At 54.8% G+C, this 22,653-nt stretch overlaps 1 protein-coding gene across 4 annotated transcripts; it reads left to right on the top strand.

The window, feature by feature from the left end:
* Positions 1 to 1,840: 1,840 nt before the first annotated feature.
* Positions 1,841 to 13,532, top strand: DNAL4 (dynein axonemal light chain 4). 4 transcript variants are annotated; one of them, XM_070254631.1, is made up of 6 exons: positions 1,945 to 2,454; positions 5,493 to 5,651; positions 8,435 to 8,587; positions 8,742 to 9,367; positions 10,989 to 11,072; positions 12,379 to 13,532. In XM_070254631.1, the coding sequence occupies exons 4-6, from the start codon at positions 9,299 to 9,301 to the stop codon at positions 12,541 to 12,543; spliced, it is 318 nt and encodes a 105-aa protein (XP_070110732.1). In that variant the 5' UTR covers positions 1,945 to 2,454; positions 5,493 to 5,651; positions 8,435 to 8,587; positions 8,742 to 9,298; the 3' UTR covers positions 12,544 to 13,532. The 4 variants fall into 4 exon arrangements, with proteins under 4 accessions (XP_005606702.1, XP_070110732.1, XP_023486954.1 ...); XM_070254629.1 differs by lacking the exon at positions 8,435 to 8,587 and having other exon boundaries at positions 1,977 to 2,454; positions 9,159 to 9,367; XM_005606645.4 differs by lacking the exons at positions 5,493 to 5,651; positions 8,435 to 8,587 and having other exon boundaries at positions 1,841 to 1,952; positions 9,159 to 9,367.
* Positions 13,533 to 22,653: the final 9,121 nt, after the last annotated feature.

Raw genomic sequence — 22,653 nt, 5'->3', positions numbered from 1 at the left:
CTCAGAACTAAACTCACTTCTGTCTGCTCACTCCACGTCTAGTCCACCATCTTGACCACTTGACTGATCATTCCATAACCCAGATCTGACCATGTTACTGCCCTACTTGAAGCCCTCCAACTGCTTCTTTCCCCTACTCTCACCTCACCCCAGGGAGCACCCACATCCCTGAACCTGGCAGTCACAACCCTTCTGACTCTTGTGCTCCCTACTTCCCTCTGCATCCTCATCTTCACCCTCTTTCCCATCACCTCCCACCACATTCACCCTCCACCCAGTCCTAATGGAACCACCAGCAGTTCCCCAATGAACTGTGCTCTCCCACCCTCATTGGCCTATTGGTCAACTTAGACTCAGCCAACTCAAGCACCACCTTCTCTGAGTGTTAGCTGCTCCCTCCTTGGTGAGAACCAGCACCTTGTCCACACCTCTACCAGAGCACAGGTAGAATGAATTACTCTGTATCCACTTGTTAACACGGCTGTGCCTCCACTTGGACTGTGCCTTCTCTGAGACTAAGGTCCCCATCTTACTCTTCCCTGAATCACTAGCACCTGGCCAGGAGTGCTGGACTGAGTTCCCAGTAGGTGCCAGTGAATGTGAAGTGGGGTTTCACCCGAAGTACCCATTATGATAAACTAGTGTTTAAATTATGGAGTACCTCACTGATTTTTGATCCACCAATCAAATAACTAAATCTGCAGGTTCTTCTCCCTTCCCCCTATTGTACTGTATCAATACTTTCAGATTAATTCTTCTTCCCTAGGGAAAGAAAAGGCAGGCTCTGGACAGCTGTGTCTTTAAGTGAGATGTACAATGTCTCCTACGGCCTAGGCAACCATATGCGGGTGTTGAAGCAAATAATACACAATAAATCTATAAATCAAAACTGAGATGAGTTTATTATAAGCCAAGTCTGAGAACTATAGCACAGGGCCTTCCTTCCCCAAGGAAGGAAGGGCAACAAAGAAGAGTGGCGTACAGAGTGGTTGTATACAGTCTTGGAACAAAGAGCATACATCTCATATCATAGGAATGTCCCTTCTACAATAGTCACGAGATTGCTTTGCTGGCACAGTGGATCACTGGTCACAAGGTGAGCACCACAGGTCGGTAATTAATCCTTAGTTTCCAGGAGGAAACGCTTATTCTCAAAGAAATGCCAATATGGGGGAAGATACTATCTTTAAGGACATCTTTCTCGTCTTTGGGACATTGTCAATGTTTAAAGCAGATGTACAATGCATGTTCAACAGGCCACATCAGGTCCTTTTGGAAAAACAAGGCCAGGCCAAATCAGTTTTAAATCCAATGGCTTCCTCTCATACTGCAGTATATCCTATTGTTTTTCATTTATTTACCAAGGGTGTGCTGTGGTGGAGAGGACGCGGGGGTTTCTTCTCCAGGAGCTTTACCTTGATTCTTTCCCTTACCAAGTTACTAACCTCTCTGAATTTAGTTCAGATGGCGCTGCAAACACCATTACCTAAAATAATTGTGGTAGGAATCATGTGAGATTGTAAAGCCTACATAAATGCTGTTATTACTAGGTTTTGAGATCCTAATAAAATAGCATCCCAGTGTCACAACACCAACAGATTGAATTTGTTACTTCAAATGGCTAAGAGAAACTCTCAATACCGCTCTCCAAAGTTTGTTTCACTAAAACAACTTCTCTACATCCCGGACTCCTCAGGCCCACTTAAGACGACTATAAATGAAGCCCCGCCTCCCTAAACTCTAAACCACGCCCCTTCCTACCACCCTCTACGTTGTAGGGCCCTTCAACATTGATTGACACTTTTATTCCCCAATAAGAAGTGAAAGTCACATCAACGTCCGGTGGGGGGCAGGACTTCCTTGCTGTTGCTAAGATACTCTTGTTTCGCTCCTTGACAACGCTGGCGGGGGTGCGCTAGCTGCGGCACCGGCTCCGGCCCCCGCGGGAGCAGGTGAGGCCCCGGGGCGCGGCGGGCAGCCGGGTGGGGAGGGCCCGCCCGAAGCGGGGCCGGGAGGCATCGCGGGGCTGGCAGGGCCTCGCCCACCGCGGAGGCCCCGCCTCAGTCTCCTGCCTGCTGGTCCAGAGCCCCAAGTCCTCCCAACCCCCCCACCTCCTCACTTGGGGGACCTGTGAGCTCGGTCGTGACAGATTCGCCATCGCGACTCTGCGGGCCGCTCCTCCCCACCCACCTGAGGCCCCGTCCAGCTTCGCGGTCCCCCATCCCCCCTGACCCGTCTCCTCCTAGCACCTTGATTCCCCCCACCTTTCTCGGAGTAATCCCCTCTCCCGCGGCTGAGCCGGTGGTCGCCATCGCCATCGCCTCGGCCCAGACTGCTTGACTTGGACAGTTGGCGACGTGCTGGGACTCCAGGCTGGTCACTTGCCTCTTTGGGCCTCAGTTGCCCCAACTGTAAACGAGAAGTTGGGTTGAATGAGCTCTAAGGCCTCTTCGAGTGAGTCTGTCGTTCTAGGATGTGATTCTTTGACCCAACTGTAGGCTTCCTCGAGGACGTGCTCCCCATGGGAGCTATCGGGTGTAGTGAAAAGAACTTGGCAAACCTAATTTGAATTCCGAATTACAGGACTCTAGCAAGTTACGTAATCTGGGCAACAGTCTGAGTATATATAAAATCAGGAGACTCTGGTGCGTCTCCTTGGGGAATTCTGAGGATAATGGGAATCGAAGTCCAGTCCAATGCAGATTCAGTATTTGTTACTTGCCTTCCTTTGTCTCTTACTTCCCCACACTTTCCCCCTCTGAGAAGTGTCACCAACTGCGTTAGTGTCACCTCTCATTTCTCCATTTGACCCTCAAATCTGGACCACCAGCTCTGATCTTTCTCCTGGGCTTCCATGGTTAGGGATACTTTGGGGTGGGGTGGAGACTGATAGATTGATGTGATGGTTGGACGTGATGGCTTCCCTTCTGCCCCTGAGGATCCCTGATATGGTGATTACCTGCTCCTGACAAGACACCTCCACGTGCATATCTCACCAGCAACTTAAACTCAATACGTAGTTCTAAAATCAAACTGGCCTGCTTCTCTACTATCCATCTGTTGTACCATGAGGATCTTATCCTCGCCACTCCTGAAGCCACCCCCCTGGTTCAAGTCTTTAATGGCTGTCACCTGGGCCATTGCTGTAGCTTGCTGACTGGTATCCCTGCCTCCAGTCTCTCGTCCTGTTAACCCAGCCCACCAGAGTAATTGTCCGATAACACAACCATGTCACCAACCCCCAGGAGACCAAGAGACCCCCCCCCAAAGAGTTTCTCATTCTCCACTAAAAATATCCACACTTCTTAAGCCTAGGTCTTAGGGCCCTCCTACACTGCCACAACCCAACCCCACCCGTTTTTTCCCCAGCTTTCTTTGTCCCTTCTCCTTTGCCAAGTTCTGTCCTCCAGCCAAATTGTACTGTTGGACTTTCCCAGAAAACACTTTGAGCTTTCTGCTTTGATATCACTGTGTTTGTTCACCTCTCTGCCTAGAAAAGTCTTCCTCACTTTGTTCCCCTGTCAGGATTCCCACTCACCTTGTAACGCCTGACCAAGCTTTTCTTGCTGTCCTCTCTCCTGCCCCTGCCAGAATTCTCCCCTTTCCTCTATCTCTGCATCTGTCTTGTGGCACTTACTGCTTTCTGCCATGAACCATCGTTCGTTCTTGTGTATGTGTGTTGGCCTCTCACATGAGATCATAAGCTCCTTGAAAGCGGGGACTGTCTCTAGCTTATAGTGGAGTAGTTGAAAAAAGTGTAATCTTGAAGTCGTGCATGCCTGACCAAATCCTAGCTCCTCCTAGGATTAGCTGGGTGGACAGTCCCTTTCCTTTTCTCAGCCTGCACAGTTGTCAGAAAAGTAGGGACAATAGTGCCTGTCTGACCGAGTTATCAGAGGAGTAACTGAGATCCGGTATATAGAACACCCACCCCGCTCCTTGCTTGAAGTCAGTGCTCAATAAACGTTATTGAATGGCTTTGATAGGTTCTCTCCCTTCCCAAGGAGCAAATGAAATAATTTAATTACACTTTAGATATTTGTTGGGATTCTGCCATGTGCCAAACACCAGATTTTGTGCTTTGGGGCATCTACAGGAGAATTGATAAAGTCCTTCAGCCAAGGTGATTGTCTGGACTCACACTGCACAGCTGAGTCGTGACTGGTTGTGAGATGTCACCGGTAATTAGCACTTGTGAATGATTTAAAAAAAAATCAGTGCTAACTCCAGTTTATTTCTGTGATAATGTCATTCTTAGTCCCTTACGTTCAAATCTGTTTTCTTGAGTGGGAAAGAGGGGGTGTTGCGTGTGGAGACTGTGTAATGTGCTGTCTATAGTAAGCATCTGTTCTCCAGAGCTAATAGCTGCGACAGTTAGGACTTTTTGTTGTACTTTGTATCTTGTCAAAAATGTTTGGGATTTCATCCAGATTTGGGTATGTCCGTGAGGGTGTGCCACGTGAGTCACTGTTGTTTATTACATCCTTTTATACGTAAAGAAAATGTCTTGATCTCTCTCTTTCTCGCTCTCCCCCTCGCTTAATCTCATGATCTCTTTCCCTCCCTCTCTCTTGTCTTCCCTCCCTCCCTATGGTCTAAAGCACATCAGAAAGATGAGACCTCAGTAAAATGGACCTCAGAAAAATGGACCTCAGTAAAATGAGAAACAATAAGGGCAATGTAAAAAGAAACACCCCTTTGTGTGTATGAAAGGTAGCTGTCTTTTCTTGAGGAGGACTGTCCTTTATTCTGCGACCATCTCCTTCTTACTATTAAAACTTTCTTTTTTGGTAGATGATATGTTTTTTAATGCTCTTACTGAGCAAAATCTAAAAGTGGCCGCGCTGTTTGCTTCCCCCATTTTACACTGATCTGTGGAATCCAGATCTTGTTTCCTGACCCACCACTGACGTCTTGGATGGATGCCCCCAAGCCCGTATTTTCCTTTCTCTTCACCTTAGTGGCTTTGCTCCTTGTTTGCCAGAAGGCAGAGGGTGGCCATGTCAGGGAAAGGCCGGAGGATGACGAGGTCCCCAGTGCGTATCCCTGATAGGGCTGGCAGTGGAAGGAGTGCCTGGACAGGTGGCTGCCCGGGATTGAAGTTATTTGTGCTTCTGCCTTATCTCCTACTTGCTTGTGACAGGGAGAAAGCACAGAAGGTGGAATGAGAAGAATAGAAATGGGTTTGGACCCTGGCACTGTGATTGCTGCCTGTGTACCCCCGGGCCAGCCCCAAGCCTCTCTGAGCCTGAGGTGCCTTGCCTGAGACCTGGGAGTAGATGCCACCCCCACAGGTTGTTACGGGATGAAATGAGACAATGAATGTGAAAACACTGTGCAACCACACCACTACCCTCAGCCCTGGCCCGGCCCCAGCTGAGTTTTACAGAATTCCCTTGTGGCTCTTTCCTCCATCACTCCTAACACGGTGTTTGCACAGAGTTGGGAAGTCAGTAAGTACTGTCTGTCTGACCGAATGTTTTGATGTTTAGTGGACTGGTATATGAAGAAGGACTTTGCAGTCCCCTTCCTGCTGCACCAGTAACAAGAGCTGACGTTTACTATGAAGTCGAGTCTATTCTTAGTCCCAGTTTCCAGAGGAGAAAACCGAGGCTTGGAGAAGTAGACAGTTGTCGGAGACAGGCCGAGATGTGAGTTCAGATCTGCCTGCGGAGCCTGCACTCACAGCTGCCGGGCCCCACTCTGAGCGTGTCCTTCCACCTCTCAGATGCTTGGCAGTGGTTAAGGGTGACGAGCCTGGGGCTGCGGGCCAGGAGTGTCCTAGGCATAGAGTGGCTGGGGGTGCCCCCGGTGGGCTGGCAGGCTCTTTTGACCTTATTTCCCAGAGTCCATTCATTTTTCCCCACATCCCCTAACCCTCTTAAGGATTCTTGCCAAGTGCTCCAGAAGCAAAGTAATAAATGGTGACTGAGGTCAGTACCACAAAAGAACAAGGGACAGCGGGACAAGAGACACTGGCTTTGACATGGCGATGAGATAAAGAGCCCCGTCTGTGCCTCCTGTTGCCTAGGAGAAGCCTCACATCAGACGTGGGGGAGGACGCGTAAAGCACGCAGGGGGCCCTTGGGTGAGGAGGAAGATCAAGGGCAGGGGAGAGAGCAAGGCTGGCGTGGCTTGCGCCAGGACCAGCCCTGGGACGGGTCGAGCTCTGGTACCCGGCAGATTCAAGTACCTGGCTGTGCGCACACTTACATTATTAAAGGGCGCTCTTTCTGGCCTGGAGCTGTCAGACACACACTCATTTCCATGGAAGATTGATAAGGTTATTAAAACCTCTGGGTCTGCTATTTTGGGTAGCGTTCTTTCAGCAGGAGTTTTTAATCGTGGCTGAATAACTAGAGCTGTACTATAATGATACAGCATCACAAAAAAATTCCCCTACCTTTCTGGATTTGGAAACACATCATCTATAACTGTTCCTCTTTATTCTGTAAGTCTCATCCATTTTGGATCCCCGGAAATACGTGTAGTGGTTAGGAATAGCTTTTTGCAGTCGTGGCTCTTAATAAATGTGGTTGAACAATGTTGACGAAGTCCTGGCTGATAACATGGCCGTAGTGAGAACGGGCGATCGTCAGAGTGCACAGAGCTGTAAAATTTCAAAACGCTCACATGCATGTCCTGGGTGCTCGCTCCAGCTTACTGAGGATGAGAAGATGGGAGTGTCCTGTTTCATAGAGGGGAAAACGTGGCCCAGGTTAAATTACTTGCCCAAGGCTACAAAGCAAGGAGGAGGGCAGAATTCATTCCACTTCTAGAACTGGTATTCAAGCCTAAAAACTCTGCCTTGTGGTCCTGCACCTTCTCTCCTCTACAAGGCGCCGCCCTTCCCCCTAAAACTGTCCCAATGGCTTTTCCCTCTTTGTTCCTGAAGAATGGCTTTGGTAATACCTCTGAAGTCTGATGACATTACATCAGGATTGCATATGCTGAAGCAGAATCTAAGCAGCTGTCACAGACCCTGCGCTCCCCAGGCAGGCATGGGTGCCGTTGCCTCTGAATTCCCTTCAAGGCCCCTCCCTGCTAGCACTGTTTAGCCCAGAGGCTGAATTGAACGCAACTGAAATATTTAGGGGAAAGATACCTAAGCAGCTGCTTCAGCATTTTAAGTTGTTCCCACTTGAAAATCTCACTTAGACAAAACTTGAAGCCCTTATCCTTTGATGTCAGTGCAGCTGCCACCTGCGGTCACACCTTGATAATGTGGAGGAGGAGCCCATCAAGTGGCCTTTACTCAAGCTTGGAGAACAGGATGGAACTGGAGAAGGGCCTTAACGTTAATGAGCGAAGACAAAGTGATTCACTGGATTTTGTGAAATGAGAAACATGAGCAGAAAGTACAATGAGACAGTGCTTGGAAATTTGCCAGCTTATATGTAGAGACAAAGAAAAACTGCTAATATCTGAGTGGCACTGATGCCCAGAATTGATGAGAAAAGAGGAGCCGTCTGTCCATGAGAAATCAGAAAATACTGGTGCCGTGGGACAGTGGCGCGGGTGCCAGGCTTCCGGCCTCGTTCGAGGGGGCCAACCACATGGATGGCTCTGAGGGCTTCTGAAGCAGCAGAGAATGGGATAAAATTGAGGGCACAGCCTGGAAAAAGTGCACAGAAAGCTCAGTGTTTGGCCAAACAAGGGTCAAGTTAGCATTAGGATGGCAGACACCGAAAGGGAAGGTCAGACATTTATCTCGCTGCTGGGATAATATGAGCCGCACCAGTGGTCACACACACGAGACCAGCTTTGTGGTGCCTACTGTGTGACAGTGCTGTGACGAGGCCTTAGGAGGAGGGGATAGGAGTACCCACACCACAGACTGTACCCGGATTCAAACCCCAGCTCTGCCTCTCCCTAGCTGAGTGACCTCAGGCCAGCAGCATAACAGCTTCATGCCTCCGTTTGTACAGGACCTACCTCATGGGAGGTGCAGTGACAGACTGAGTGCACAGGAAGCACCTAGAACAGTGGCTGGCACACAGGAAGCCTAATGACCGTCTCCTCTCATTACTACCTGTTAGTTACTGTGCTGGGTGTCTTCAGGGTTTCGTGGCTATGCCGTGGAAGCAAATTTATTTGGAAATGTGAGAAATCCTAGAATAACATTATTTGGCGATAGTTGTCCAATATGGATTGTTAAAAAGGGTTTCACAACATGGTGGTTTGTATTCATTTATATTAGTACTTCTGAGATAAAAAGTCCTTTGAATTATAGCATAAGTTGAATTGCAGGAAAGAGAAAAACACCAGGATTTCCAGCAGGCTTCCAGTCACTTACGATCCAGGCCCATCTCTTTAGGAAAAGCCCCATCTGTTATTAGATAATTGGATTTGGAAAGAAAAAAAACTATACGTATATAGTAGGCTTTGTAATTTTCCAGTCATCTCTACATGCATTCTCATTTGATTCCCCCAGGAGCCAGAGGGAGGGAAGGACAGTTTGTTGAGTGCCTGCCATGTGCCTGGCAGTGTGATGGTTGCTTTGTCTCGTTTGATCCTCATAACGGCCCCATGAGACAGATGTGACTACCCGCATGTTACTGATGAGGAATCTGAGGCCTTGCTATGGGTGAGCAGTAGAAGCAGCACTAACGCCCAGGCCTCCCAGCTCCTGGGCCAGCCAGACAGGACGGGGTGGCCTAAGGGGGAGCGGGCAGGAAGAGCTGGGGAGCCTGGCATGCCAAGGAGGACCTGGAACATCGCTGTTCCCATTCCTCCTGCAGATCAGGGACCTGCACAAGGAAGCACTCGCTTGCCCGTAAGCCCAGGATTGTTGATCGTGACCTGACATTTAACTGTGGAAGCGCGTCTGCTGAGAAATAAGGACTGTGCAGAGTGGGCTTGCAGACAAGCTGCAGTTGTTCGGCGGAGCCCCAGGCTCCCTCCTGGGCCTGGCCCGCAGTCAGTATTTGTCTTGATAATGACAGTGTGGGCTTGCAGCAGCGTACCAGTGTGTTCTTAACCGGGTCCCAGCATCTCGTGTTGACTCATCCTCCCGTCTGCAGACTTGCTGGCCATTTGGAAAAGGATGCGGAGGAGTTAAGACGGGGAGGTGTCAAATTGTTAGTGAGACATTTCTAATTTGTGATGCGTGGTTTTAAAGCCAACTCTCTTCTCCTGGTCTTTCCTGTTTTCTACAGCAGCCCTTGGGGAAGGACACTCTCTGCTCCCACCAAGTTGTCAGGGCCTGCTTCCTGAGTCTCCTGGGTGTGTCTTAATTGCCAGCCCCAGCACCTCCTGAGAACGCCCCCTCTCCTCCGGTGGTCACAGTGGAAGGATCATGGGAGAAACGGAGGGCAAGAAAGATGAGGCTGATTACAAACGCCTGCAGACCTTTCCTCTGGTCAGGGTAAGCCCTGGGGAGGGAGGCCGGGTGGCCAGCAGCCCACGCAGTCCTGGAGAGAGGCGGGGTAGCTCGTCCCCTGCAGGACGGCAGTGGGAGGAAGTTAAGGGCTCTGCCGGCTCAGATCTGGAGGTCCAGGAGTCGACCGTGATCCATTCATTCATTCATTCCTTCATTTGCTGAGTCTCTAGTTAGGTCCCCACTGTATCCTGGGCTCCATTCTGGGCACTGTGGATATAGTTGTGAACAAGACAAATGAAGGCCTGGCCCACATGAAAGAAAGGTTTAAAGCACATAATTTCAAATAATAAGTGCAATCAAGAAAAATAAAGGTGGCCTAAGGAGCTGGAGAGTAGAGGTTGGCTTCTGGAAAGGTTTCTCTGATCAGCGACCTGAATAAAGTGAGGCAGTATGCCTTATGACGGTCTGGAGAAGAACGTTCCAAGCAGAGGAGACTGCAAGCACAAAAAGCCCGAGGTGGGGATGAGCTCGGCATTTCGGAGGAACAGAAAGAAGGCTGCTCTCTGGAACGGGGTGCTGAGAGGGGTGGCAGGACATGAGAGTCAGAGTGACGACGACCCAGACCTCAGAGGCCTCTCTGGCCGCGGGAGGAGCATGGATTCTCTCCTGAGTTCCAAGCAGAGGAGTAATGTGATGTGCTTCATGTTTTTAAAAGATCACTCCAGCTGTTGTAAGGAGAATGGATTTGGGGGTACAGAGTAGAAGTGGGAGACCAGTGAGGACCCTCCTGCAGAGGCCCAGAGAGATGAGGGTGGCGAGACATAGTCAGATTCTAGACAGATCTTGAAGGTAGAGGCAAGAGAACTCACAGATGCACTGGATGCTCGAGGGAAAGGAAGGAAAGCCGGTCAAGGATGACTCCTAGGGTTTGTTTCTTCCTGAACATTGGAGAGAAAATGGTGTTAATTACCGAGAGAAGGAAGACAGAGGAAGAGCAGGTTTGAGGGGAAAATCAAGACTTACCTTTCAGACGTCTAAGTGAGGTGTCAGGTGAGCAGTTGGACTTAGGAGTCAGGAGCCCAATAAAGAGGTTAAGGCTGGGGATGCAAATGGGACAACCTTCGCCATATAGACGATAAATAAATCACAGAACAGGATGAGAAGAGGAGAGGGCAGAGATGAAGCCCAGGGCCGCAGCAATTGGGAGCGGGAGGGGCTGCAGCAAAGTGGATTGAGAAGGAGCAGCCAGAGAGGCAGGAGGAGAACCAGGAGCGGTCAAGAGTGGAGAGCTCTCTTTAGGCTCCTGGGGCGAGAGTTGGCTGTGCTCAGAGGCTACTTGTAAACTGTCTCCGTAGCCAGCATGTCTCCTGCCCGAGCCGGCCTTCTTCCCTGGGTCTGTTGGCTGGAATGCGGTGCTGATGGAGCTCCGTGCCCTGGCAGAGGGGCCTGGGTGTTAGAGCCACATGCCTCATCTTGATTCCATGCCCCCTTTGCCCCAGCTGTAGGCTCTGAGTCAGGAGATGGGGCACCTCTCTGGACTCTACCCAGGGCTGTCCCAGGGCAGCCACGCAGTGTCCATGCCTTAAGCTTGGGACAGAGAGGCCAGCCCGGAAGGCCAGGTCACGGGCTAAGCCTCTTTCTATTTGTCACCCCGCCCTGTCTCTAGCACTCGGACATGCCAGAGGAGATGCGAGTGGAAACCATGGAACTATGTGTCACGGCCTGTGAGAAATTCTCCAACAACAACGAGGTATTGCCATCAGTACAGGCTGCCCTTGTGCCTTTGGTGACCCCCATGGGTGAATCCAGTGGCCCCAGTCCCCACAGCCAGCTCCAGAGAGTCCTGCCAGGACTAGGCCAGTGCCTTCCTTGGAAGCATTCACTGTCTGGGGAAGGCCAGCAAGGGAGGAGGCTGGTGCTGTCTCCAGGCCCTGATCTGGTGCTCACAGCCAGCCCTAGGGGAAGGAAAGCAGGAGGGCTCTTTGTGATGCCCCTGTCCCTGCTCCCTATCTCAAGTGGGCTGCTGAATAGGCACCTTTCCCCTTGTCTCCATCCCAGTGAAGCAGAGCGGTCAGCCAGGCATTCATTCTTGCATTCATTCATCCATTCAAAAGAATGTTAAACACCATCTCTGCGCCAGGCACTGTTCTAGGTGCTGGCAATATGGCCAATAGGCATTGACACAGGAATGTCATTCATCAGTCTGGTGGTAAGCGAGAAAGAAGCGTCATGGCAGCCAGTGGGGAGGCAGGCTCTGGCCAGTGAGTCCTGTCTCCAGTCCTCAGCTCTTTACCCTGGGACAAGCCATTTCTCATCTCTGAGCCTCAGTTTCCTAGTTTGTAACTGGGGTCGGGGAGAGGGGTGGGTGGGGATGCTGCCTCCTCACGGGCAGTTGTGAGGATATGTGTACTGAGATGATGTGGGCAAAGCGCTCAGCGTGGCACCTGGCACAGAAGTGGGTGCTGCTGGTGCACGCAAGTGCCTGAGCTTGGGCTTCACCCCACAAAGGCTGGGGCCTCTGGCCCTCCCTAGCCCTTTTCTTGAAAGAGCGAGCACAGGAAAGAGCAGGCTGCTGCCACGACTGAGGGAAGTAGTCCAGTTTCCCTTCTGGGAGCCCACCAGACCCATTAGGGAAAAGCCTTTCTGTTCCCTGAAGATGCACCGACACCTCGCGGTGATGACAACAAGCCTGTCCAGTCTGCAGAGTGCTCTCAGATGGATTACCTCACTCAGTCCTGAGAACAGCCTGGTGCCCTGAGCGACAGAACCCAGCTCAAACCCAGGGCTGTCTCCAGCCCGATGCCCGCTCTGCCGCCTTTGCCAGTGTCTTCCTGACTGGTGAGGTGACGTCTGGTGCTCTGTGCCTGTGTAACAGCCCCTGGCAGGAGGCGGCCTGCGTGGAAAGCCTTTCCGAAGGTTCCGTGAGCAGCAGAACCACAATAATCGGGCAACAGGCTTTTCTCTTGCCAAGACTCCTGCTTCCAGGGGAGGGAGCTGACTCATGCCCACTCTGTCCCCCACACGTCCTCCTCTGACGAGCATCCTCTTCCTTCCAGAGTGCCGCCAAGATGATCAAAGAGACGATGGACAGGAAGTTTGGCTCCTCCTGGCATGTGGTGATCGGCGAGGGCTTCGGCTTTGAGATCACGCATGAGGTGAAGAACCTCCTGTACCTGTACTTCGGCGGGGCCCTGGCCGTGTGTGTCTGGAAGTGCTCCTGACACTGCCGCGCCGCCCCGCCCTGCCCCGCCCCGCCGCACAGGGCCTCTTCCTGCGGCTCACCCGGGATGGGGAGCAGCCCCAGGCAGGTCATGGTTTTTCAAAGCCCAGTCTAGGGTCTTGTCTTTTGTCCTCGTATACCAGTTTCCGGAGCCGCCCAGTGTGCGGATTTGTTGACATCTCTACCTGCAGGCTCCCAGCCACCTGCCTCTGAGTCCCACGTGTGAAGGGGGCAGCAGGCAGCGGGCTTGATGCAGGGGAGGGGTGGGAAGGTGTGACAGGGTAGAAGGAGGGTGGGGAGATGGGATTTTTCTCACAAGGACATGCCAGCCCCTCCTCTCTCGGGGGCTGCTCTCCCCTCACGTCCTGGGAGCCCCCTACCCTTACCCTTAGCACTGCTGGCAGGTGCCACTGTCCTTGTCTTTACTGGCCATATGCAAACGGCCTCAAGAAGGAGCCTCTCCTCTCAAGGGACACTGGCAGCTTCTCTCCTCGTCCTCTGGAGAAGTGGTGACCCCAAGAAGCCCCTTCCCCAACCTGACCCCAGGCTGAACAGACCACTGCAGCTCACTGGACTCACAGCTCCACAGCCCTGGCTTCAGCATGAGGACCGAGCAGCCTTTCCTCTCTGTCCCCTCTGTCCTCCCCAACCGCCAGGCCGCATGAACCTTTGACCCTGCCTCTACTCGTGCAGTGGCTGAGGGTGTGGGGCCTGCTCTGGACAGTGTCTCGAGGTGTCGCTGAGCCTCCGGTGAGCCACCTGGGCCAGGAGTGTGCTCACCACGGGCCCGTTTCAGCAGGGAAGCCTGGCCTGCAGTGACTTAGCATCAGGGACCGCACGCGCATTTGTACTTCTTATCTCTGCTGGATTTTCTATATTCTTTTTGAGTGTGGGGTGAAGGGTTTTAGTAGAAGGGTGAATCCTATTTTACACAGTGGTCTTATTTATATAACTGTCTTGGCTTTTACAATTAAAATGACCAAAACCTGACCTTGATCTACAGCCTCTTGAGGTTGGGGGAAGGCGTGCTCAGTGTCCTCCAGTGGGTCCCGGGGGCCCAGAGAGGCTTCTGGCTAAACAGCGAGGCCGCTGGAAACCCTGTGCCTGGGCACAACCCCACTTGCCCTGGCCCTGCCCCCTCACCATCACGTCAGGGGTGGGGGCTGAGTGCAGTTGGATGGGGCCATGTGGACCTGATTGAGACACCCTTGGTAGCCAGACTGAGCTATGATAAGGGCGTTTTCAGTCTCACATAATTTAGCTCAGTTCAGAGATATTTATTCACCAGCTATTGAATGCCAGGCCCCAGGAGTGTGGGTACAAAGATGGGAAGGCCACAGGCCCTGCCCTCTGGGGGAACCCAGCTGTTTCAACCGGATATGAAAAGGGCCATAATGGAGGATAGGACAGGGTACTCTGGGAGGAGAGGGAGGGGCCCGTGCCCAGCTGAGAGGAAGGGAGACGCTCGAGGGGTGAGGCCTGAAAGCCAACTCTTGAAGGGAGAGTGGGATTTTACCAGCGAAGGGGCCCAGGCCGGGGAACTTGGGAATAAATGCACAGGGCAGAGGCAGCTTGAGGATGAGGGGCCCACTGGAGGACCGTGAAGCCCCTTCAGCTCAGGGGCTGGCCTCGGAACCCAAGTCTCAGACCTGAGAACACCAGGCACGGGCAGAGCTGGGGCAGCCGTCCTCTGCAGCCCACCTCTCCCCATCCACGGGGCCCTCCTGAGATGGCCCACCCTGGCCACTCAGGCCTGGGAGTCCTGGCACCTGGCCCAGTGAGGCCCTTCCGAGGCTAGAGGTCAATTGTAACAAGATGTGTCAACAGATCTGCTGGACTGCGTGCGTCAGGCTGCTAAAGCTCGCTTGGCAAAGACCAGTGTGGCTGAGCAGGGAGAGGAGCATCGATTGACTCCTGAACCTCACCAGTGCCGGCTGAGCCGCTGCCTTATGGGGCCCTGAGCTGAGCACATGGGGACCTCACAAATGCCAGCTGAGCTGCTGCTGTGCGGGCCCTGAGCCCAGCACAGTGGGGCAGAGAAGAACGAGAAGTTGAGGTCACTGCCACACACAAGGACTCTTAACTGCGGAGTAGGTCCTGGCCCTCTGGGACTTGAGGCGAGGAGGAGAGGAGAGCAGCTCCTTGACCCTGGGCCTGTGCTGTCCTGTGCCACACTAGGTCCTGCTGGAGAGATTGGCGAGGTGCACAGATGGGAATGAAAGGAGGAGGTGCTGAGGCCTGGAATAGCTACGCTTTATTAACCGCCTGCTTTGCGTCTGTTCTCGCTTTTAATGTGCCACACGTGGGTGCCAAAAAGCGAGGCTGGCTCAGCCCGCAGCCAGGGGGTGGGGGTGGGCGTGGGGAGTGTGGGCTCGGAGGTCTGCAGATCCGACTCAGGCCCAGCCGTGCTCTCCCTAACCTCCCTGTGCCTCAGTTGCTTTGTCTGTAGAATGCAGATAAAAGGCACCAGCCCCCTGAGGTTGTCGGGAGCGTCAGGCCTGCGTCTAGAGCAAGTGGTGCCCTGGTGGCGTGTGTGTTACCATCTTCACCATGCGCCCTGGGGCGTGTTCCTTCTCTTCCCAGCTGTAGATGGGGTGCTGACACCCAGCTCCCGAGATTGGGCTTGTGAAGTGCCAGCCCTAGCTGGCATGTGATACAGGAGCGCCACTTCTGTGCACTGCAGCAGACCCCTCCCCACTCACCTCCCTTCCTGTTCCCAGAGGGTGATGTGGTCACTAGGGGGCTGGGTCAGCTGACTGGGGACAATGGCAGCTGTATTTCCCAGGGATTTCTTTTCTTGCTCTCAGTGGCTTTACTTCCCTCCACTCCCTGAGGCCCATGCCAGCCGTGGGCACCCTGACCTTCCTCACAGGGCCTCCCTGCTTGTGGCCAGTGATTCAGCAAGCATTTGCTGACAGGGCCGGGAAGGAGAAGGATGTGACAATGAAAAACGCACCATCTTTGGCAGCAAATGGTTCACAGTCTATCGAAGGAGACAGACCCAGGAGCAGGAAAGCAGGATGCATTTAAGTAATCTGCTAGGAGGAGAGAGAGGTGGGGTTCAGGGGAATATGGGGTTCAGAGAAGGGAGCAACTCTCACTGCCTGGGGCTTCACAAGGAGGTGGCGTTGAACTAGGCCATGGCATTTGCCGGAGGAGGGATGAGACAGGGCGGATGCAGGGGAAGGCACCCTGGGTTGAGGGAGCAACAGTGACGCGAGCAAGCTGGTGCAGTGTCCCGGGGCGTGGAGCAGCTGGGAGTGCAGTTCATAAGTGGGCGAGAGGGAGGGAGGGCGCACCGAAGGTCGAGGGGTTTGCTGGCATTGGGGAGGAAGAAACTTCCCTCTGTTGAATGACCCCCCCTTCGGCAGGTGCTGGGGTCCCTCCCTTATGACCGTGATGTCCTATGTCCTCAACAGCCGTAATCGCCGGTAATCACTGTCCCCTCCATAAATGAGGAAACGGCTGGAAGGGTGGCGGTATCCTGCCCAGGGTCCAGCTAGGAAGTAACTAGCCACAGCCCAAACCTGGGCCTGCCAGCCTCTATAATCCCTGCTCATCGAGGCGCATGCTGCACTCCCAGGCCTTCTGTTTACCTCCCACCCAGCAGAGAGCTGGGGTCCCCATGGCCGGGCAGGGCCTCAGTCCATCCGGCTCCTAGCTGCTTCCTCCCACCCTCCTGGGGCCTGCTCCTCACCCTCTACTCAGACCTCAGTAGCTCAGGCTTTACTTAATGGAAGCAGTGACCACAGCCCTGCAGCCGCAGCCAGCCTGGCCTCTCTGCTGCCATCTGTGTCAGGGAACAGTGACTTGCCCACTGACACATCGTTCCCCCTGCTGGGCCCAACTGGAGCTGGTGTCAGGGAGACTGGCAGCCTTGCCCAGATTTGTCTGGAGGCCAGTGACAGACCCCATCCCTCTGCCTGGGAGAGCGGTGAGCCCCGGCCAGATCAGAGAGTGACACTTGGGCCCCACTTGGCCTGCACAGATTCCAGAACCATACGCCTCACCACAGTGGGGGCTGGAGGGGGCCGAGGGGCCCCGAGGCCATCAGTTTGAGACGGTGAAGGGCGAAGACTTGGTGATGGCCCCATGGCAACCAAGGCAGTGGGCATGCTGAGGGGGGCTGCCTTTGAAGCTCTTGGGGCCTGTGGAGAGATCTTCTGGTGAATATTTAATGTTGTCTTGGAAGTGACACAGAGAAGCTCCAGGATTCTGCTTAACCTACTTCCTGCTTCTCCGGAGAACAGTGCCTAAGGCAGGCAGGGGGTGTCCCCTTGGGTTGTAGGGTCCCAGCCCAAACTGCCACCCCCTCCCCCCAGCCCGCCGCAGGTGTGGCTGAGCTGTGAGGCAAGGCCTAGCTCCTGGAGAACAGCAAGCAGGGCCTTGGGTCCCTCCCCCAGGTTTGGGAGGGGGATTGTTGAAAGTTTAGCCACAAGCCACCACCCTGTTCTATTTTCCTTTGTTCTCCTCATCTCATATTTAAAGCAACCACCTCCCACCGCCAGCTGCTGCCTTCAATCCTTAGAAAGGCAGTGAGGGTGGGAAGAGAGCAAGTTTGGGAGGCTGAAGATCGGAATTATTATTACATCCCCCAACTGTTGGTGCCCCCCGTGTGCCAGGCGCTGCCCAGAACATTGTCCAAACTCTTGTTCAATTCTTACCCTCCCTCCACGAGGGGCTGCTGTCAGCATCCCCCTCTTACAGATGAGGCATCGAGCCCAGAGAGGTCAATCGCCAGGTCACACAGCAGTTAAGTGGCAGAGCCAGGATTCACCCTAGGCCTGTGACGCCAGAGCCCTGGCTCTTAAATGTCTCCAGGGGTCTGCCCACCAGCTCGGACAAGCCACTTTGCTTCTTGGATCTCCTCAGTTTCCTCACCTGCAAAATATGGTTCGCAGTTCCTGCCCTGCCTCCTTCCCAAGGTTGCAGGGAGATGGCGGCCACGAAGGTGGAAGTGCTGTCAAGTCGCAAGGGCTGATCAAGGGTTTCAGTCAAGGCCCGTCTGAGGAGCCATCTGCTGCTCGGGAGACTTGGGAGTCTGGAATGTTGGGGCTCCGCGGGGCAGGTACATAATTGCTTCCAAGGCCATGTGGGCGCCTCGTTCCTGCAGGGCCAGAACAAGAGAGGCAAGGTGACCACACACATGTCCAGTGACCAAGGGCCCCAAACAGCTGACGCCAGACCCCAGCCTGGGCCAGGAAAGACAATCTCAAGAGCAAGTGCTTGCGGGGACTTTGCTGTCGCCCAAGCACTTGCCAAGCCATGTCTGCACTTCCAGCCTCCAGTGACCCAGTGAAATGGGCAGGGTACATTCCATGAGGATCACCCATGGGGAAATGGCTTCAAAGAAACTGTGACATGCCAGAAGTAGGGCCTGGCCTTGGGCTGAGGTCTCTCTCCTGCACAGGAGTAGCTTCAGAGACGTGGCAAGAGTGATGTCAGCTCCTTCAGGACACCTTCCCCAGTGCACCCCCTGGACACCCCATCTAGACAGTTGCTTAGCATCCTCACTGTGCCACGTCTTCTGTCATGATGTCCTCACTTGCTACATTTTATTGACTTGATGGCAGGGCCTGTGTCTAATCTGGCACAAGGACTGATGTGTATTGAAGATGCATCGTGACTAGTGACTGAGTGAATGAAAGGATGGATGGATGATGGATGGATGATGGATGGATGGATGATGGATGGATGTTGGATGGATGGATGGGTAGATGATGGATGGATGGATGGATGAGTGGAAAAGTCTTCTCCAGGAAGCTCAGAGTAACAAGGCACACGAGGCAGGCACATCAGTGATTCCTGGGTCATGGGCTGAATCTTGTCCTGTGATTTCTGATGCCCTCTGCCAAACTTACAGGCTTCTCATCAAAGGGCTCAGGTTTGTTTGGGACTCACAAAGTCACTCCCCTTTGACCTAGTTCCTAAGAAAAGATGAAAATCCACAAGCAGCACGAGTGGGTTTCCAAGGGTGGGAGAGCATCGCCAGCCAGCAGCAAAGCAGGAGGGATGGTGGGTTTGCAGTTAGATCTGAATTCCAATGCCAGCTCCACCCCTTGGTGGCCGTATGGCCTTGAGTGAGTCCATCTCCTGATCCCCTTTCTCCTCGTGTGTAAGATGGGAAGAAGCCCTTGCCCCTGACCCCAGAGGTCACTGGGAGGATTAAGGGCATGGAGCAGTGAAGTGGGTCATAGGTTAGCTACTCTTGTTAAAGCCTCTGCCAGAGGGTTGTCACTGGCAAGTGAGACACCAGCTCAGCCCCCTGTGCCCCGAGTCAGTTATCAGTGCTGATCATTCCCCTCCACCTGGCCAGGGCTTCCTCCCTCCAGCCCCCAGCTGGCTGGTTCAGCAGATGCCACCCCTCTCTGACTATCATCAAAGCTGTCGCCACCCACTTCAAGGGGTGCTCCATGGCCCTCCGGCCATTTCCATAGTGGCCGTGGTACCCCCTCCAGCTCCCAGGATTCGTCTCAGTGGCCTTGCTACTGCACTGCACTTCTCCCTCCTCTTGGGGCCCTTTAAGTGGCCTTGTCACAGCCAGGGCAGCCCATGTCTGAGCCCCTGGAGGCACTTGGCCAGAAGCCCTGGGGTCTTTGGGAGCTGCAGGACCTCAGCAGTGGCAGGGACTCCGTGGAGAGGGCGCTGCCCACCAGAGGCCGGGGCCACAGCACTCCAGGTGGGCCAGGGCAAACTGGCTGAGCCCTCTGCCCCTGCCTAACACACCCGTGTCCATGCTGGGGGAGAAGGACAAGCTTTTCCATGTCACCCCAAAGAGAAGCTCTCGCTGACAAACAGTGAGCAAGCCGAATGGTAAGAGTCTGGCAGGCCAGACCCCTGGGATGCGGTGGCCCCAGCTAGAGACCATACCTCTCCCACCTCCCCAGCTCGGGAAGAAGTAAGGGGAGCTCTGCGAGGCCTGCCAGCTCGGACAGTCGGGGACTCCAGGACGGGGGGTGGTTTCTCCATCCCTCCAGGCCCTCTGTCCCAGGCTCCCTTCTTTCTTCTCTCCCTCCATCCCTCTTGCTGAGAGCTGCATATGCCGCTGGGCCTTGGACGGTGGAAACAGCCAGTCCCTGCCTTCAGCAGTGGCTCTACCCCCGGGGCCTTGGCCACATACCCCGCTAATGTGGTGAGCGCTGAGCTCCCACAGTCTGGGGGTGCCAGGGAGAGGCCTCAATGCCCAGACTGGCCGGGAGGGCATCTCAGCGGAAGTAACATTTGAACTGGTCCTGGATGGGATTTCCACAGGCCAGGGAGGTGAGGAGGGGTCAGGGCGCTGTAGCCAAAGGAGCTGCGGGTGAGGAGCGGGCAGAGCTGAGGCCGGGCTCGGGGGGTGGACACGCGCCATCTGACTGGCAGCGGGGAGCCATGGACGTGATGCCATAAAACAGGAACACGGGCCTCTTCTCCCAACTCAGAGGGCTGGGGGGAGACAGCCAGAGGGCCGATCCTCCTCTCTGCCGTCAAGGTTGGAGCTGGGCCACGAGCTGTGCTGTCGGCTCAGGAGAGCAGGCCCTCCTAACCCAGCTCCCACCCCCATCTCACTGGCCCAATAACCAGAAGGAGCACACTGCTCCCCAGCTCAACTCCCACCCGATAACTTCCCCACTGCCCCAGGATAAAAGCCAGCTCCTCCCCTGGCCTGCAAGGCCCAGCATGGCCTGGCCTCACTGCCTCTCAGCAGGGTCAACTGCCTGGGCAGCCAGGGTCAGAGCTGCCAAACCAGACCCCTGGGGCACCTATCCCTCCGGCATGCTTCCATGTCTACCAGGGTGAACTGTGACCCAGCATGACTCACTGGGCCCACCCTGATGGAGGAGGCAGCTACCAAAAGGATCGTCCACGGCGTGCCCCCACCCCACACTCCCCATCCCCCAGGCCTGCCCTGCCTGATGCCCTGTCAGACTTGCAGTCCAGAACTCTGGGGAACCCCTCTGAAGCTAGCCAGGACATGCCCCAACAATGGCAAGCCCTCCTCAAACCCGTGATGTGAGGCCCTGGAAGGGGACCTCTTGGCTCTGCCATGGGCTGGCTGTGTGTCCTTGGGGCCAGCTACCCCCTCTCTGGGCCCATCTCTTCCTCTGTGCCGAATAGTCCCTTTTGTGGTGCACCATTGGGCTGACCCTCCAGATGGTACAATTTTCCAATCCTGCTATTCCTCCAAGGTGACTTCCTTCCTGTACCGTTAGGAGCCCCTCTGGGAGGTTGGTCTCACTGATGCTGGTGGTACAGGGTGACCTCTTGTGGCCACATGTGGGCATAACATGGCTCACCGGTGACTGCCTCAGCCAGGGCCCCAGGGGCACTGTGAGAGGGCTGGGTCTGGACTGAGAGGGTTCTGGGAGGATGCTGGGAGGGTTGGCTGGCTCTTCCTACACCCTGTCCTTCTCGGAGGCCCAGGGGGCCACAGGCCACCTCTACAGGTTCGTCAGGCCCAGGTGGGAAAAGATGTGGTGGCTTTGAGTCAGCCAGACCTGACTTCCTTCTGCTCTTCATTTCAGACATTTGCTGAGCACCTACTGTGTGCCCTGCCAGTGTGGGTACCGAGGCAGCAAGCTGACAGAGTGGGCAGGCCTCCACCCTCACTGCAGTCACAGTGCCTCCAGGCCCCAGCGCCTCCACTTCTCGCTCTGAGCCCCCCTTCCCTCCTGAAATGTCACCTGCCCAACAGTGCCCCCTCGCAGGGCCACTGTGAGGACCGAGGTGCAGGCGCTCAGGACCTGGCCGGGCAGACCCCCAGGACCCAAATCACCGCCCACCTCCTCCTCCGCTGGCCCCACCTCCACGCTCCGCTGCCCCTTTTCCAGGGGGGTTACTGTAAGGGCTTCCAGCTGGACCCCCCAGATCCCAGTACCCTAGCACCTCCCCCCATGCTGCGCGCCTCCTCCGGGGGGTCATCGGGGGCTGACTGCCTCTCACTTCACCCCCACGGAAGGGGTCAACTTAATGGAATTTGATCGGGGAGCTTTTATAAAATGAGGACCCGTTCACGGAGCAGGGTCGCGCTCTAAGATGAGCCTTTTAGGCTCCTTTGGGTCTTTCACTTAGAGAGTTTGCTTAAAACAGAGCAGTCCCGCGCCCCCGCCCCCTCCCCACAGTCAACACGGGCAGAGGAGCAGAGGATCCGGGCCTCCGCACTGCCACCCCAGCCCCCGAGGAAGATGCACGCAGGGCCAGGCCCTCTCGCCAAGGAGTCCTCCCAGAAAGCAAGAAGGGAGCCCCGGGCACTTCTCTGTTGTGTACAGTCACCGTGGGAAGGGAAGTTTCCCAGCTCCACATTCCAGCTGAGAAAGGAAAAAACAACCCCGGGGACATTCTTCCATGGCCACTCATACACCTGTGACTGCACCTGGCGAGGCAGGGGCAGGACACTGAAGCACAGAGAGGTTAAGTACCCTGCCCAGGGTCACACAGCCACTAGGAGCTGAGCAGAGAGGTGAATCCAGAGCAGACTGGAAGTGCAGTGTTTTTCAGAGACCCCAGGCCCATTTTCCTGGACCTCACTCAACTTCAGAAAGGCCTGTCTGAGGACCATTTTTGGAAGGAAGCTAGGATCTGAGGGAAGGGGGCTGGCGTGCCGGCGCAGGGCTCTGTGCCATGTCCTCGTTCCACCCTTACCATAGGCCCTGAAGGTAGATGTCATCATTCCACTTTTGACAGATAAGGAACCCGAGGCCCAGGGAGGCGGAGCCACACCCGCAGTCACACGGCTCTCTCACAGGTGCGGGATTCTTCCCTGGCACTGTGGGCGAGATGCTGGGATGCTCCCTCCACCCGCTGCCACCCTCTGTCCTAGCGTGAGGCCGCCTGCCACTGGGCTCAGGGGAGGAGGGCCAGGCAGGGAGTGGGCAGGGGGCCTCTCCTTGTACTATTGGGCTGACGCAGGGCCCGGAGACCCCTGCCAACTTCTTCTGCTTTAGAAATCATGGCTTTTCTCTGGACTAGGGGGGCCTCCCCCGCCAGGTTCCCAGCAGCCGGGGCCCTCGGGGGGCAGCCAGGGCGCCAGGTCTGCTCGAGGTCATCCTGCCCCCGGGGTGTCCCACCCCGACTATCCAGGGGCAGATTCTCGCCTGGGGTTGGCTCAGTGTCTGGGGCACCTAGTGGGTAG

This window comes from Equus caballus, chromosome 28, assembly GCF_041296265.1.
Source record: "Equus caballus isolate H_3958 breed thoroughbred chromosome 28, TB-T2T, whole genome shotgun sequence".
NCBI classification, from domain to species: Eukaryota; Metazoa; Chordata; class Mammalia; order Perissodactyla; family Equidae; genus Equus; species Equus caballus.
Note: the sequence above shows the minus strand (reverse complement) of the source record. Positions and strands in the feature narration are given on the sequence as shown.

Excerpts from the sequence above, each read along its gene's own strand:
- DNAL4 (XM_005606645.4), top strand. The coding sequence starts at position 9,299 with ATGGGAGAAACGGAGGGCAAGAAAGATGAGGCTGATTACAAACGCCTG. Across the intron at positions 9,368-10,988 it reads AGACCTTTCCTCTGGTCAGG|CACTCGGACATGCCAGAGGA; the intron begins GTAAGCCCTGGG and ends CCCTGTCTCTAG. Across the intron at positions 11,073-12,378 it reads AATTCTCCAACAACAACGAG|AGTGCCGCCAAGATGATCAA; the intron begins GTATTGCCATCA and ends TCTTCCTTCCAG.